The 18,113-nt window shown below is 34.8% G+C and overlaps 1 protein-coding gene across 1 annotated transcript in view; it reads left to right on the forward strand.

Annotated features, from left to right (window-relative positions):
* Positions 1-18,113, forward strand: part of ELP4 (elongator acetyltransferase complex subunit 4) — a 152,973-nt gene that overhangs the window by 41,739 nt on the left and 93,121 nt on the right. The window contains exons 6-7 of the mRNA XM_062576307.1: positions 6,243-6,327; positions 12,420-12,608. Coding sequence (XP_062432291.1) covers positions 6,243-6,327; positions 12,420-12,608 — 274 coding nt within the window. The remainder of the gene's footprint in view (positions 1-6,242; positions 6,328-12,419; positions 12,609-18,113) is intronic.

An 18,113-nucleotide genomic window follows, 5' to 3' on the forward strand; every position in this document is an offset into this window, starting at 1 on the left:
ATAAAGCTGTCCAGGTTTAGGTACCATCCTTCAAGAAAACTCTGCATCAGTTGGAGGTTGTGAATATGCCTATCGGTTTAGGACTAGGATATATGGCCTGTGAGGCAAGAATGGGAGTTGTTTAGACAAAGCTGAGTGGAATCTTGATTAAGCCTTCAAGTAGGTTAAAGACTGACATACAAAGGGTAATATTTCTGTTGTCTATTGAAGGTAGGACAAGCAGGAATAGGTTACAGTAAACTGTAGCAGTGGAAATGTAGGCTGGACGTAAGGAGCTATTTTTCTAATGATAAGCACTAGAAGAAGTTGCCTTGCAGACACAGGTTGGAAGTATTGTAGAATCTCTGTCAGTGAAGATCTCTAAGGACAAGTTAGGTAAATATCTGTCAGGGATGGTTTAGATATAGTTCATCTTGCCTTGGGGCAAAAAGATAGACTAGCTGACCTCTTGAGGTTCCTTTCATCCCTATCTTCTGTGATTCTTTAATACACATTAGTCATAGTGTATTAAATCCTAAACTAAGTAGGAACGTTACCAATTATTTCACTGCTCTCAAAATGTTTCAAAATGTTTTTATAGAAACTCAACAAGCTTGTACAGTATTTTTTACAAATGTGAAACTCTGAAGGAAGCATTCCTTTTTTGAGGAGCTATGGCAAGGGGATCTGAACTGTATAAACCTCACCATCCTGTCTGGGTTGTTTCATTTAAGAAAATTTTAAAGGAGAGAGGGAAAGGATGTTATTTTGTTTCATTACTGTCAGGGAAATGAGTGCAATGCTTCTGGCTTCTAAAGCTAACTTCTGTATATCATAGGCTGGTGAAATGTCCTGTTCTCATTAACTAAGCAAGGATTTAAAAGAAAGTAATATTATAGTCATAATTACCCCAGCTAGCAGAAGTCAGCAGTTTGCATTAGACCTAATTTTTGGTTGCCTGAAGGTCTCACTGAAGACAGTTTGAGCTAACTTCTTTTACTCTGTCTTCCAGTGACTAGGAACATGGATGTGGCTAGTTACCATCTGTCAACTGAGGAGATACATTTCTTAAATATAAGGTTCTCTGACTATGGTCTTAGATGAACTATCAGGTACTGTAGTGCTTATTACCTATTGAGCATTTTGAAACTTCTGCGATCTTTTAGGCTGTCAGTACCTCAAAAAAGTATCAATTGAATCAATGAACTTAGAAAAATGTTACAAATATGGCTTGAGATCAAAAGACCTCTGAAATACCATTTTTTAAAAAAATTCAATTTGTTTATCAAAAAGGTTGACAGAAAAGGTGTTATGATCTATAAATCTCTGTTAAAATAAAAATCATTTCTGGTAGTAGAAATTGTATCTTTAATGTGTCAGAAAGAAGCATGATAAAATCCAGTGACTGATAGCTGACATTATACAAAGCATTTTCAAAATAAGGATGCATTTTTAAGAAAGATGATAGTTCATTATTGAGACAATTTACATAAATAACAGGTTATGTATTATAGGATGTCTTTTGAAGATTTATGACTTTCTAAAGGATATGCTTTGTAAGATATGTATCAGTAAAGACATTTCTGAGTTAAATTTTCTCTTAAATCATGTAGAAGTGCAGACTGAAACCACTGATCTGTTTTTAAATCAAAGAATGTGTTGCATTTGTTACTAATAGAGAGGTATAGGAGGAAGTGGATACTGATGGGTTTACCTAGTATATGATTTTCCATGCCTAAATGGTATTGTTGCTGCTGGATGGCGCAAGCAACATATGGCAAAAAATGCAGAATTAGGAGAAGAGAAAAAAAAAAAAGGAGAGAGAGAGAGAGATGAACACTTTCCCCTTTTCTCAAAATGCTTGCTCATTATTTTAGCTAAAATGATCTGTTCTACATATTTGTAAGGTAACAGAGCACATGTTGTAAGTTCAAGCTGATACAAATCGTTACAATCCTGTAACTATAGCTATTGCGCGGACATCTGAATTATGTAGTCATCCTGGAAAGTGTACCTAACCCCACATACACATTCTACACTGAGGTCATAAGCTATAAGTTCTGCTTTAGCTAAGCTAGTACTTGTGAAGAAAGGTTGCCTTTTGTTATCTCTTCTGTTTCCATGATACAGGCCAACTACCTTTAGCTGTTGTGAATGTTCCTCAAAGAAGGTACCTTTACCCTGTAACTGATTAGATGCATCTAGGATTCACCTTGCTGACAAGCCTTCCTTTTTCTTTCTTTTCTTTTCTTTTGTGACACTTATTAATAACATATAGCATTGTTTTCAGAGCAAGATCCTTTATAGTAATGTTTTGTGGCATAGAAGCCATGTATTTGTGAAAAGGACCAAGTCATCTGGGTGTTTCTAATTCTCTACCATCACATTAACAAACCTATTTTATTTAGCTTGTTCTTCAGTGAAGTAACTGTCTCTGTAGCTCACATCTGTTGCATGATAATTGAAGTGCTGCCTTTGCAGGATCCAAGATGAAGAGGCTTTATTTGGGCTGGAAACTCATGGCTCTTTTTAGAAATCACGTGTGTGTGTGTGTGTGTGTGTATACACACATATATAATATTTCTCTCTCTTTCCATCTACCCCAGCATTTAGCTTCCTTATAGACTTGCAAAAAGAGGAGGTTCTTTAGTTGACTGGTTAGACAGAACTAGGTTATTGACTGGCCTTTTACTTTGCAATTACAGAAAGACCAGATTTGGAGGTCTTAGTCATCATTTGTTCACCTTAAATTTTGGAGTAGTTCTTTTTTTCTTTCTTTCCAGTGTGGTGGTACTGTGTGTATATGTTTTCTTTAGAGGAGGTAGACAAGGAGCTTTTATCTGCTCTCCTTTCTGTAGTGCAGGTGCCTAGTGGCTAGATGAGATTACAGGGTCCCTTTTGGATAATCATTCAAGATGGGTGGAAGTTCATTTCCCTATGGTAAACTTTAATTACAAACAGATTGAGAAGTCTGTTTTCCTGAAAGAAGTAGTAAATGTGAATGAGTGTTTCATGCCAGAAGAAGGCATCAACCATCTCTTTCTTGCCTCACTGATTTTTGTATTAGAGAAGGGCAGTTGTGGCCTACCCTAATGCTGGGAACAAGCTAACTGGGCTGTAGATCTGACAGCAACTGTTTTCAGTTGCTAGGATATTCTGGTGCCCTTTTTGGTTGCATTTGTAAAACTGGTACTTAACAGGAAGGCAAAAACATCCGCTGTGATAACTGTGTGCATCACAGAAGAGAGCTGCTTTCTGCCCCTCTACCATACTTCTATTGTAGATGTTCCGTTGTAGTTACTAATTACCAATTCTATTTTGAAAACAGAGTAAATTTATGTAGTATCTAGATTTACAGATAAATCTAGATAAAACAGTTTTAACTGTCTTTCCTAATGGAGTCTCCTTATACATAATAAGGCTATTTGTCATACCCTTGATAACCTAACCTTTGTTAAATGCTTAGAGACTATCAATAGGGAAGTCAGAGGCTCTGTTGTAACCAGGATACCTCCTGCTCTATCCGTTACTGAATTACTAAACAAAAAAAAAAAGGTAAAGAAGGAATTGTTTAAACTCATTATCAGAATTAGTGTTCAATAACAAAGACAAAAAAAGACTAGAAATTAGAAAATCAAAAATACATTGTTTCCTTCCTTAAATATTATGACAAATGTTGCCAGAAGAGTAATAAAGCTTGTTTTTAGAAACAGAGTTTCAGCAATATTTTTCATGTCCTTATTTACACAGCATGGTTCAAATTCAAGGAAACCCTTAGTATTTTAGCCAGAAGCCATACAGTACCTTTTATTACATTCAAAATCAATCCGTAAGCATTACATTGAAGTTTTTTCTTGAACTCTTCCATTGCTTCAAATCGTTTTCTGATAGGTTAATTAAAGAAATGTTCTCTTCTGAATTTTGGCACTCTTTAATTCTGATAGAGGTTTAAATATTTTATTATTTTATCCATTTTTAAAAGCAGTTTAGTAACAAACCAGGTGTTAGCAAGTGCCATGGTTGAAATGTATTCTCTGACTTCCCTGTGGATAGCACTGTAATACTTATGAGCAAAATAAGTGGATAGATCCTTCCTTGAAAACAGGAAAACTTCCTTGAGACTGTTCCCTTCCAGTTACATTATGAATTACGACTATAATTCTTCATGTTCCTACACAAAATTGAAAATCTACATTGCAGTGACAAAAGCCACGACATTACGATGACAAAAGCCACAATTATCTTGTATTATTTTGCATACTGTGTTCCTAGATGTGGCTACAAGTTGCAAATGCCTTCCTAATGTTGGTGAGTAGTAGTCTGTTTCTTTTTCAAAAAGATAAAGAAATATCAGAAAAGGTACACGAATGTTTCTGGTTATTTCCAAGTGCTGCTGAGCATCAAGGGTTGGGTGTGTTGCCAGTATGTAAGGTCAGTGACATAGATGGGTGAGAAATTTTGGCTAGCATGAAGTCCTCTTTTCCCCCTGCTTCGCTGTATGAACAACTCAAGATAGTACAGGTGTAATGTTTAAAACAACTATTTCCTTTCTGTTTGCGATGCTCTTTTTTTGTATAGCAGGGCAAGATTTGCACATCATGGATCACGTTGAGTTATATATTGCCAGTTGTTTGCATCTATGAATTTCATAGGTAGTATTAAAGTATTAAGGTACCTTAGTTTAACCAGTAACCTTCTAAGGGTTGAAAATAAAACAAAAGATGGAGTTTCATTCTGAGCTCTTCCATCTATTTATATGTGAGAACATTTCATCTGTTAATGTTTTATGACATAGAACGTTTCAAATCTTGAAATTATTATGAAAATATAACTATTTTGATTTTGTTATAGAGATTGTTGACTTAAATACAACTTTTGGGGAGGAGTTGATACTGTTTTCCTTACAGAATGTAGAATTCTGAGTTAAAGCAATGATGTAAAAGACAGACATTCGTAACTCTTAAATTCTTCCCAGAAAAATTGTCTTCTCTCCTGTAAAAAATTATGAAGCAAGTTAAATAGGATTTATTCAGGTGTGCAATAGTAAAATACATTCAAATAACATTTTTGGCTTTGTGCTAAAGTGTGGGAATAGTCTCATTAATGTTATCAGACAACTGATGTGACTGCAGCAATTAAGAATAATTTTAGAGGTAAAATCTTCAAAAGAATCTGTCATATTTTCCAAGACTCATATGAATCCACAACACTGATGGTAATTAGTGAGGCCAGAAGAAAATGCTGAAGCTAGGATATATAGAAGGGCTTCCTAAACTCTTGGCTGCTGTAAGAAGCTTGCATCATGTCAAGATCCACAAGCCAGTGTGCTTTATGGGATTTAAGAAACTAGTATGTCTCTCTTTTGAAAGTAGACAGCTGGCTTAAAGATTGGGGATTTCTGTTTTTGTGTACGTTGTCCTGTTGAGTGGAGAATGTGGCAAGTATGGGTATCTAAAGTGCACTAGAAGTGCAAGAATTACATTCTAAGGTCTTGATTACATTCTAAGACTTCAAGGAGAGGGTCTGCTGGATTTTTCTTTGATTTTAAATCTGTCTACATGCTTTTTTTCACTAGATATTGTCTGGATAATTTATAAAAATTAGCTATACCTCACAATTCTGCTGTCATGCAAATAAAACAGCATGAATACCTACAGTGTATAGATACAAAATCGAATGGTAGTGTACTAGAATGTATTTTAAGCTCTGTTATGATAAGAAAAAAATACTAATAAAGCAAACTATGCTAAATGATTTTTTTAATCTTAAGTGGAAAAGTTGGCTGGTCTTGATTGTGTACTCCCTTACTGTAGCAGTTGTATGTAGGCAAATTGTAAATAATAGAAAATCAACTGGGTTCGCCAGGGCGTTGGCTAGGTGTATTTGGAATAACAGGTAACTATGTGTCAATTATAGATGATTAATACGGTCTCGTTGTTTCATCTTTAAATTGCTACAGTAAATCATTACTTTTCTAGAGGTAATGAAGCCTGACATAATTAAGTTATCTTAATCTCTAGAGATTTTACCTTTCACAAAATGTCTGGGCATTGAACTAGTTAACATGATCACAATCACAGCTGCTTTTAATACCTACTTTGTTCAACAAGTTTTTTCTTCTCCCCTTCTATGAAACTTTCTTCAACATGACACATTTGGATAGAAAGCTGCATCTGTTTAATTTGTTTATTTTTAATACAGCTATTAGAGACATACAGGAGAATGTTAAAACGTGTTATTAAACTTTTTCTTCTTACCAACAGTAATATGAACTGTGGTTATGCAAGACTGCTTCAGTCCATTCAGAAGGTCATTTATCAGGAAGGATTTGATGGCTCTCATCCCCAGGTACAGGACACCTTCATACTCTCCTATAATCCTGTAGCTAATGTTGTTTTCACAGTTCTCTGGGGTGGCACATGAAGGTCTTGGGCAAATGAACGAGGAACAAGCTGTTTCTAAGCACTGCTAGAGTAAACAAGAAAAGTAAATAGAGAGTGGGGTTCGTATGTTAATGTGCATTTGGAGCTTTTACGTATTCTTTAATGGGTATGCAGGGGAAGTGAGAAAGAACTGTTAAGACAACATTATAAAAATGCATACTCTGTGCAATTAGTGAATAAACTGACTTGCCAAATATAATGAAATCAGGCAAAACACGTTTTCCCTAAAGGTATTTTTTTTCAAGTGATTGTTTTAGCAATAATGTGCCCAAGACTCTTGAGATTAAACACTTAATCTTAAGCATTCAGATTTCTTTCAATGTTGTGATAGCTGAAGTGAATTTTTTAATGAATTAAATGGTGTGCATCTTTATGTAGCAAGTATTGAAATGCAATTAAAAAAAATAAAAATACTATTTCAACTTATGTATCAAAACAGCTTACCAGACTTTTAAGGATCTCTTTAATATTCATAAACCATACAGTAGATAATAAAAACATTTTAAGTGTGAAAAGGTAGGATGAACGTTTTTTTCTAATTTGAGCTGTGCTCAATCTGTTATTTGCTGTCATATTCAATAGTATGTGACTCCTTTGGAGTCTAGCTAAATATAAAAAAAGTCATGCATATTGATGCTTAATTGATAGGTAATTATCTTTACTGTAGAAATGTTACAGCAGAGCTTAATTAGTGTAGGTCCTGGAGAACGTCAAGCATAGACTTTGTTAGAATGCCTAACAAAGGTTGTATACTATTACTAGCTGAATATCTTAAAAATGACGGTTGTGGGGAAGATAATGCGAGAGTGTGTGCTTCCCTGCCCGACGGTGTATTTCAGAACTTTCTCTGCACAGAATGCTTACTGATGCATCTGCATCGAGGTTGTTTTTGCTCAGTTTCTGGTCTCCGCTGAGACTCGCGGCCGAGCTCGTCTCCCCTTGGGTGCCACTGCCAGTCTGGAGCGGCAACCTGGTGCCTGACAGGCGCCGCCGCCCCCTCCCGCGCTGCGGTAACCATGGCGACCGGCACGTCACCGCGGCGGCGGCGGCGGCGCGGCGCGGGCGCCCTGCGAACCTGCGGCCAGCGAATCACCTGCGAGCAGCGCGCTCGCAGCGGGCGGGGCCCCGCGCGCCGCCTCGGGCGGGGCCGGCGGGAGGGTGGCGCCTCGCGACACCCTGAGGTGCTTCTCTGTGTGCAAGACAAAGTGAGGGCTGGTCGGATCTAGCATCGCTGGTGTTTTGCTGCAAACAAGGAAGAATTAAGCATCATGGATTTTCTCTAATTGTTCATTGTTGCAAAGCGTCTTAGCGTCAATAGCGCAAAACCAGAACTTTAACACAGACAAATTTAAAAGTATACATTTGCTAGATGTTATACTAGATGAAATATGTAAGCTTCTGAGCTGAAGCTTCACTGGTTTGACAAAGAGCTCTTTTTCCAGCCAGCTTACCTATCTGGAGAGCCATGAGGACTTGCATAGCTGTCTCTGTTTCAAGGAAGATAATGCACATGATTTCTGAAGTGATATCTAGCTTGCCTTGGTTTGGTTTGGTTTGATTTAGGATTTTTCTTCTCCCCATGATTCATCTGTCTTCACATACTCAAATTTTGTACATTTAAAAGTTGTATCTAATACAGTACTCTTAAAAATATGTCCAGAGTTGAATGTAGTTACAGCCCAGAACATGCTTTGGATCTCTTTATCTCCCAAATCTAGGGGAAATTTGTGTCTCTGTGCTCCCATACCTCCTTCTGTTCGCAGAGCTTGAGATGTACTTTGGAAGTAATCAAATACAAAGGTAGACTATGGACCAGTCTGCATCCTCCTGGACCTATCTCCTTTCCTGCATGTAATAAAAATGCAAGCTTCTGAGAAGCTTGTGCATGTGTGCTCTTCCATCCAAAATAATCCTTTCCCCCTGGGGGGTCTTACCGGCCGTGGCTTTCCTGAAGTTGGGAGAAAACTGCAAGGGCCAAAAGGCAGCAGGGAGGTACTGAGCTTTCAAGAGATTTTTTTACTGACTTTAAGTAGATCACTAATGGCTGCCTGTGAGTGGCAGAAGCTGATGCCATTCAGGCTTCATTTTTCATACTGCAAAGTACAAACCTTTGAGAATTGCTAGACTCTGCTGTTTGTTGCCTGTTGGGTCTGGATTCAAACAAAAAGTTTAGCCTGGTTGGCAAAACCTTCGGATATTTTTGGCTACTTTCGCATCAGCATACAATGATACTTAGACTTACAAATTCCTTTTTTCATAGCTCCTCATTATGTACCTTTGTGTCCTTTAATACCAGTATTTTAAGAGGAGTCTGGAGAAAAGTGAACAGAGTAGGACTCAGCCCAGCTGGCGGCAGCTTCTCCCCAAGTAGGGAAATGAGTGAAAGCTACCATTACAGGTTTAATGGACCTCTGATAAAACAGTCAGGCATCTCTGGTGCCAAACATGTTTGGTTAACGTTAGTGTTTTATAGGATCTTCCACCATCTGCTGCTGGCCATCCTAGATAAATATTTTTTGACAGTCCTTCATGGTATTGTGGCCCTTGAGACAGCAATTTATGGTATTGTAGGGCTGAGCCCTACAAAATAGTTTGGTTGAAGTTAACCAAAGCAGTAACCTATTTACTGACACTGACTTGAACAACTTTGCCAAGAACTATTCGGAAATTCAGGGCTTGAATCACCTATAACTTACAAATGCACGTTCACTTCTACATCATTTTTAAAACCTCCCATTAACTATCTGCTGTTGAATCCTTTAGTTTCAGTCTCTTAAAAGTTAAGTTCCTTTATAAGTTGAGCACAATTTTAAGTCGTCAAGAATAGTGCCTGTTTTTTCAGAATTATTTTTTTTTACATTTGACTTTTTCTTAATTCTTCATAATCGTTACTACAAAAATTACAGGAAAAAGGTTAAAAAAAAGATAATCATTAATCCAAAATAATATGAGTATAAAAGACCAAGTATCACAGCATATTTAATGTTGTTATCCCGCTCTGTACTGCAGGTTTGTTGTTACAGAATATTAGACTTGTGCTGTTCTTATATATCACTTATGGAACAAACAGCTAATAGGTCTGAATGGCACTGACACAGTTATTTCTCATAGAAATTCTGTTGATGACCAAATTGAACAAAATTACTTCTAATATTGACATAGCTTTGTCTTTCACAGCTCCTTGTGTGATAAATCTTATATTGTGAAACAAGCATTTCTCATCCTTTAACCAATGAGAGCTGATTTTATGATATAGCTCTATGTGTGTGATTTGTTCTTCTTGATGTCCTTTGTAAGAAAAAATATCTTTCTCCTTACAAAAGTTTAAAGAAACTTGGTTCAGAATACCTATGTTCTGTTTACGTATGTTTGCTCTGAAATGATGAAATACTGGCACGTCTATCTGTACTATATACTGGATAGTCAGTCCACTTATCTGCATAAAATAATTCTTTTCAATGCCTGTTTTTTGTAGCGTTGTTTAAGCAGACATTCCTAAGTCCCTAAATCCATGAATCATTAAATCTACTCTGATTAGAAGTCAAAAGAATATTAGAATAGAAGCCACTTTTCCAGTTAAAGCTCTGCAACATCCTAGCCTAGCTAATACCAAACAGACAAGTCAGATTTTGTCATATTTTCCTGTACAATTATCTTGATGTTTATATTTTATTGCAAAAAGTTAACTTCACATATGTAAAGCCTATTAAGCCTAAAAGACTAAAGAATGTGCCAGCACTGAAACGTATATTGCTTTCAGAAAGAGTGTAAAAGAACTGGCAGATCAGTTCACTGTGTAAGCCAGGAAGGTTAGATAACAGAGAGCCATGTGGTACTAACTGAGTTGCAGACAAGGAGTTCTTCACAAGAGCAGCACCTTGCCTTGTCCAAACCTTTCCTCTGGCCTCGCAGAGCAGCTGTGCAATGTGTTGTGCTTGATAGCCGCTCCTCATTCCAGCTGTAGTTCAGCATGGTGGAGATAAATATCTGTAGTTTATCAAAGCACTTCATTGAAATGAAAAGTACCATATAAACATGAGTTGTTATTTATGTAAACTAGTATTCTATATAGAAAATTTAGATAAATATTCAGGAGGATGTTGGAGAGCCTGGCTGGCATCTTTTATTTCAGTGAAAAAAAAACATAATGCAAAATTAAGAGTTTATTTACTTTGGATATATTTTAGGAAGCATCTGGGAATGCATCTGTTAACAAACATTTTCCTCTAGTAACCATAAAAAAAATTTTTTTAATTTAGCACCTTTTTTTCTTTCCAGCTCATTGCTGTGCAAAAAGTGAATTTTGCTTTAATTTTCTCATATAACTTCAGCATTTAAATTGGAAATCTGAAAGTCACATTTGCCATAAACAATTGTACCTGCTAATTCTGCGTGTAGGTAGTTAGACCATGCCTACCTTACAAAGTACAACTATCCCATCTCATCACAGCTCTCCTTGGTTTATATCACTATGCCAGCAGAAGCACTGGTGTTGTTGCACCTGTGCTGGCAAAAGAGAGCTTTTGTCAGCTTAGTTTTTGTCACTTAGTGAGATGGTTTAACTATGCTGAGAAAAGCTTCCTTTTATTGGTTTTGCAGTCATAGCAGTAAAGGCAAACTGCAGGTACTCTATAGTGTGCACAGGTGGCCTAAGACTGATATAAGACAGAAAAAAAGTCAGGGAAAATATTTTCCCCATTATTCGCTTTATTTCACCATTTGTAAGTAACTGTTCTTTCTCTTGCAAAAATACAATTGTAATGTACTTTTAACATAAACATTCAGTAAAAAGAATGTTTACCCTTTGACTCTTGGAATATTTAAGAAATAGCATTGCACACATGAATTATTTGAGAAGTGAACTTTTATCTGCTCATTTTTAAAAATATTAACCTTGAACCCTAAGAAAGTATTGATCACCTTCTACAAGAAGTCTTTCAACAAGAGTACTTATATTTGCTATCAACAGCTGAGAGAAGAAAGGTACTTAAAATCTTTCTCCATCACCAGGAAAGATCATATCAAATTAGCAGAAATGAGATTTGTGATCATGAGGGATGACACTTGATTTGCATAAACAAATTACAACTCTGGTTTCGTAGTCTACCCCATCAGAACTGGGACTTTATCTTAGGTGCTTTTGTTTTGGCTGGTGTTCTGACAGCATAGCACAGGGCAGCGCACAGTCTTTAGATGGGTAATAAAAGGCCATAAAATATATAAGGATTTTGCATGCTAAAGGAGCTTTAATTCTAATATCCAGTAGTTAACTAATGTAGATTCAGAAATACTAATTTTTACTGAATACTGATTTTCCTTCAGAAACAGTCATGTCTTCATCAGAGTTGTTTCTTGATTGCTATGGATGAACCTTCATTCATTAGGTGATAGGAGTTGACAGAAATTTACATGCTACACAGATATTTATAGGGTCTTCTAAAACAGTGACATGGTCATGCATCAGTGAGGAAGGCCACCAACTGTGGTCATTTAGTAGTAGCAGGAAAAATGAAAGGTAGAAATGTCAGGATATAGAAGTGCACAGTGAAGGAGGAGTTATAGTTGTGTTTGTATTACTCTTGGCCCCTTCCAACCTTAAATACTTTGAGGATAAAAAAATATTTTACATGTGTTTTAAGGCAGTGATGTAGAATGGAAAGGACATGGAAAAAAACATAATTTTCCCATGTATTTTCAATCAAAATATATTTACATTTAATTGGTTAGCTTTATAAAATGCAGAGTAATTTGACTTATTTCTGTGCTACCTATTACACTTGCTAATCTAGCGTAGTATGTTATCCAGGCTGTGGAAAATATGCCATTGCAGTTGTAATTTTTATCAAGGTCCTCTGAGATTAAGCTATGATAACTTATTATTATGGATCTGAATTCTCTAAATTGTGTGTGTAGGGGGGGTTAAATGATGTATTACATATGATTTTTCTCTTAATATTTGAAAAATAACAAGTAGATGTTTTGTTTTTCTTCCAATAGAAAAAACAGAAAAATATTTTGCGGATAGGAATTCAGAGTCTGGGTGCCATATTGTGGGGTGATGACATTTGTAGCACTGATAATCCCGAAGACATTCATAGCATTACGAAATTTCTCTATGTTCTCCGTGGCCTTCTCAGAAAATCTTTGTCAGCCTGCGTCATCACAGTGCCTGCTCATCTTATCCAGGTAGGAAAGCTGTCTTTGCTGTATTTCATACTTGGCGCTATATGAATTAACAAAAGTTCATGAAGATGGTAAGAAAATAAATCCAGTTTTCTGAAGACTTTTTATGTTCTAAGGATAAAAGTAAAACAAAACTTTTCTATATTCTTTCTATACTTTCTTGGGACAGTCTTGTGCTGTAAAATCTAGTAGGACTTAAGCATAAAACCATTTGAGATACAGTTGTTCCTTCTCTGGGTCTTAGTCTGTTTTTAAGAGATTAAAATTTCAGAAACTATTACAAAAAAAAAAAAAAAGAGAGAGAGAGAATCCTGTTTTGATTTTTTTGAGCAGCCAGCATCCACACCCACTTTTCCATTGACTTCAGAATGCAGTTTGAAATCTTAATAGAAGACATTTTAGTCCCCTGTCTTCAATTGTCATGTTCGTCATGATGATGACTAATCTTGTCTTTAAAGCCAGGAACTGAAAGATATAGGTTTACTCTTTAATTCAGACATGCCTCTTTGTTGAGACCAGGGATAAATCAGCTATAGTATAAGAGTAATTTTCTCAACTGTAAAATCAGAAGCTGCCAGCAACAGCTTTCCTGAAAGTATTATATAGAGTCTAAAATTTTTCTTTTGGAAATCAACTTTTTTTTGGTAAAAGGAAAAATGTAGATACCCTTTTCTCTGCAAGAGGTAATGTGACTTATAAAAGCAAAGTTATTATTCACAATGAACAGAGAACCTATGATTTTAGGTATTGATTTGATTATAATCAAAAAGTATTGGATGAAAACTCATATTATGCAAAATCTTTTCATAGTAGATGAGCATTTTTTATCATCCTCACATATTTATTGCCTTTTATAAAGCTGTTTGAGTATCTGCAAATGTTATTTATCTAGATACCTGCCTCCCTTATTACTTCTAAAATACAGAGAGGAACTTATTTTTCTTATTTTACCATTGGGATCCAAAGTGTGTGAATATTCCCTTTGAAAATATCTTTCAGTGCACACTTCAGTCTCCTTGCTTAACTATTTTTAATATAAGCTGACATTGTTCCCAGAATATTCTAAAGAAAAAGAAAGAAACATTCCTTCCAGAATCTTTGCTAAGCAAAAATTCTTAAACAAAAGAGAGCATTAAGTATTTTGTTGAAATTGTTATACTTCACATATCCTTATTTAAACACTAAGCTATGGCAAGAACTGTCATTAGGAGGAGCAAAGCTGCTTGAGGGTTCCTTATACCCCCACGTTACTTAGTTCCCAGAGCCCTGCTGTGTAGTTGTTCCACTCTCCAAGAAGCCTGTTAAAGAGCCCCTGAGAGCATGTGTACAGCCCTCCATGTTAATAGTTAATTGGTGGGGATGGCAAGATGAGAGGACAGCCGAACATGTGGTCTCTCAGGCTCAGGCCGTGGACAGACCTTTAGTTATAACAACAGCAGCTGCTCACATTCTCACAACGCAGCTACTCCCCACTCTGTTGCTGAGGTTTCTTACTGGATTAAAAAAGTAAAGAAAATATCTTTTCTTTACAGGAGAATGAGAGGAGGATTTTTGGTTTTGATTTTGTTTTTTTTTCCAAATGCATTTCTGTATATGTATTCATTTTCAGCAAAGTAAGTGCTAGCATATGCTTTCTCTGCTGAATCTTAAAGTCAGTAAGGACACTGAAGGCATAGAAAATGCACACTGTTTTTCTGAAAGCATTGTAAATTTCACATTTACTCCTTGAGAAATATTTATATATCTGCTGCATTATCTTTTGCTTCCCAACTGTTTAAATCAGTTGATCTGCAAGTGACATCTTCATATGCATAATTTCCGTGCAAGTAAACTTAAAATAACTTCAAAACCCAAATGTAATCAAGGTTTTATGTCTACACTATGAACATAAATGCACGGAAATAGTTGCATTTTTACGTGCTTTGTCTTGCAAAAATATATTTTTAGTAGTGACTCATACCATATCTTGTTTCTGACAGCCACCAGTGTTAATTACTTCGGTGAAGAAGAAAAAAAGCTCATAGTTGACAGTACTGATTTTCAGTAGGGACAATACCGTTGCAACACAGACTTATCTGTAGTTTCCAACTCAATGACTTATCTGTAGCATGCATTACATTCTTATATGAATAATATATATATATATATATGTATCTAATATATGTATGTATATATGTATGTATCTAATCTCAGACTATATGTGTATTTATACAGATAAATACATACACACACACACAGGTATATATAAAAATCTTAACCTCTCAATAGATACAGATTGTTCGAGAATGGATTCTTTTATTTATTTTACCAAACACTTTTCGTGTTGTACTATGATGGTGAGCTCCACAAATTAAATCTACATGGTTTAATCCGTTTTTGGAATGTTTTATTTTGCCTTTATATTTCATAAATTATATCTTTGCTCTTGGATGATGAGGCATTAAGTGGAGTTCCTCAATTTATCTTTTCTGCATTCTGTTTTTTAAATATATTCTATATATAATATATATATTTTTATATATTTTCTCATACTGCCTCCTTTATCTATTTTTAAACAGTCACAGGTTTTTTTCAAGCAGACTTCATTTTATTACAGGAAGGTAGTAAATTAATGTTATTACAGTTTGCTTATATTTCCCATGTTCTAATGTATACTTTGTCTCTGATCACTACTTGAACATTGAACAGTGATTTTGTTCTTGATGCTTTTCTCTCTGTGGTACAGATCCACCAATGTGGCGGAATAGCTCTTATATTGTACCAACTATTAATTGTCTTGTATTTAATAACTTTGAATTGCATTTGTCAGAATATGATGCTTGTTCACTCAGTTTGATGGAACACTGAATGTCTTCACAGTCTTCTCTAAGGCTATGTGTTGGTTAAGATACAAGACACAAATTTATGAAGAATCTGTGTACAGAATATTTTCAGAATAACGTAAAAAAATTGTAGTCCACTAAAGCATACAATCTCTGTATTTTATTGATGAAACTTTTAGCATAAACAGTGTACAGGAGAAAAAGAAAATTCTCTTTTCTCAAATGAAATAAAATCAGGAATGTACTATCCTGAAACTTATCCAATTATATATTTTACACACATGATGTGTGACAAGTTTTACTTGATTGATATTTTCTACCGATTGAATGTACTCTTATCTTACTCTGTCTGTCAGGTAATAAATATTGAGATACTTATGAATGTGATTAAAATAGTTGATGGAAGGTTATTTTTCAAGTCTTTCTACTGCCTCTTGAAAATGCATTGTGTCTATAAAATGGGATTGTGCATTTAAAAAGGGAAAAATACTTCCATTTTTTAAACTGAGCATTGATCAAGGAGGGCAAAATGACAACAGATTTGTTTTGTTGTTACACTTTCCAAATTGAACAAATGTTATAAAAACAAATAAGAGTTCTTTTTCTGTATTTTGATAATCTGTTCATTTTAATACCCAGTTGAATAAAGTTTTTGTGCTATAGCATGTGGCCTAAAGAACTTTAATTTCACTGTTTGATATTTGTAAAATACTTCCCATTGTTTTTCTGTTGTTTTTCTTTAATTTCTAAAAATTACTTAGTTACTTTATCATACTTACAATATGTACAATAAGAACATTTATTTTTATTGAAGGAAAGCACATCTCTCTTTATTAAAGCCATCCTTTATTTTGAACATAACTTGTATTACGGGTAAGGGCTAACAACCATATTTGTCAGCATGTACCAAGGGAAATTAATTGACTAATGAAAAGTCGGTACGAATAAGCTGAGTTACAGTACTTCTCCTCAGAGCCTGAAGATCTGTTTAGCAAGGTATTTTCATTATTTCATCCAATATATTTAAAAATTAATTTCCTACAATATTAATGTTTTTGATGCTCTGAATTCACTGAAGTGTATGAGTTACTGTATGTTTCAGTGCAGAAAAATTCAGAAACAGACCTTTTCATGTCCGTAACCTTTTGTGTTCAGACTGAGCAATTTAGCGACTAAACTCAAAGTCAGGCTATAGAGTCCTTTAGAATCCATTACTAATATAGGATTATGAGATGTGAACTCCTATAGCTTATGAATTTCTCACAGTTTGAAATCTTTATTCCTTCAACAAGAGCTAAGAATAATTACATGCCTTAGAACTCTAACTTCTCAGAGTTCACAAGTGTAAAATGCTGAATAACTTTAAGATGTATTTGATGATATAGCCATTATATACAAATTTGTATCAAGATGTCATGTAGTTTATCATGGTTAGGCAAGATTTTGAAATCCTCTGCAAAATAGAAACTATGAAGATGAAATTGTCCTTATGTTTTTCTATATTGGGTTTTTTCTTCTTGCTTTAACATTACATAGACAATCACACATGAAAAATCTTCTAGGTTAACAACCATACAAAGAAGTACGGAGAGTCGTGAGTTTCTGACAGTGCAGAGAAGTACACAATTTAAAATGTAAATTGTGTGACAGTAAATAATTTTGTTTTCAATTTCTGTTGTTATGGACAATATTTGCTAATCAAGTTGCAGAAAAAAATAGAAATATTTTACTGTTTAATAAAACAAGTTTATAGCTGCTAACAGCCTATATTCTGGCCCTACTATTTCTGATTTGGTAACTACCCATTTCAAAAACAAGTACAGTGTACATATGAAATACCTTGTATACTCATAGTAATTGGCCTTCAATTGACTTAGCTATAGTATGATAAAAGACAGTCACATTAAATGTTAAAATAGTGTGCCTATAGAATCATAAGCATTCTTTTTTTAATAAATTGTACTTTTCAGAGGGACATTATGTTTGCATCCTTATTACCACCTCCTCAAAAACTTGTCTTTCAAACAAAAAAAATTGCTCTTCCAAAATAAATATATTTAATTTTAAAAGTTAAAGAGTATAGTATTTTATTTTTACATTTTATCCATGTAACCTGAAAACACTTACATGAAAACTTTAAAAAATTAGATAAGATTTAGAACTAAGTCTCTCAACTGCAATATTAGATCTAAATGGTTAAATATCCCATCACAGTATGGAGATAGTCATCTGTTCAAGCATATGGAATCTTTTGGCTAGTGGACTAAGTAGTTAATATAATGCCCAGTGTCCAGACATGGACACAACTGTTATGGAAGCAGACAGGAAGAGGCTCATGTATTGAGCCCATTTGGACACTGATAAGTAAAAATTAAAAGAGTGGCTTTAAATAGTGCAGGAAATGTAGTTACTTGTTTAAAGCACATAATTCTTTTAGCAAGTGGAGGGTACAACTGTTTTTCTGAAGCAAAACTAATTTTTCTCATAAGTTCTTGAAAAAAATTACCTTACAAATGTTGCAGTAAATACAGGATTTATTTATTGTATTATAGAACAAAGAATAATAATTTTTAAAATCTATTTTCTATTTAAATCATTGCATGTATATATTTTCCATCTTAAATGATCTCCAGATAACTGAATATTGAATTATTTTCTTAGAAACATTTTTGTATGAACTTTTGAT

This window comes from Rhea pennata, chromosome 5 (genome assembly GCF_028389875.1).
Source record: "Rhea pennata isolate bPtePen1 chromosome 5, bPtePen1.pri, whole genome shotgun sequence".
Classification (NCBI taxonomy): Eukaryota; Metazoa; Chordata; class Aves; order Rheiformes; family Rheidae; genus Rhea; species Rhea pennata.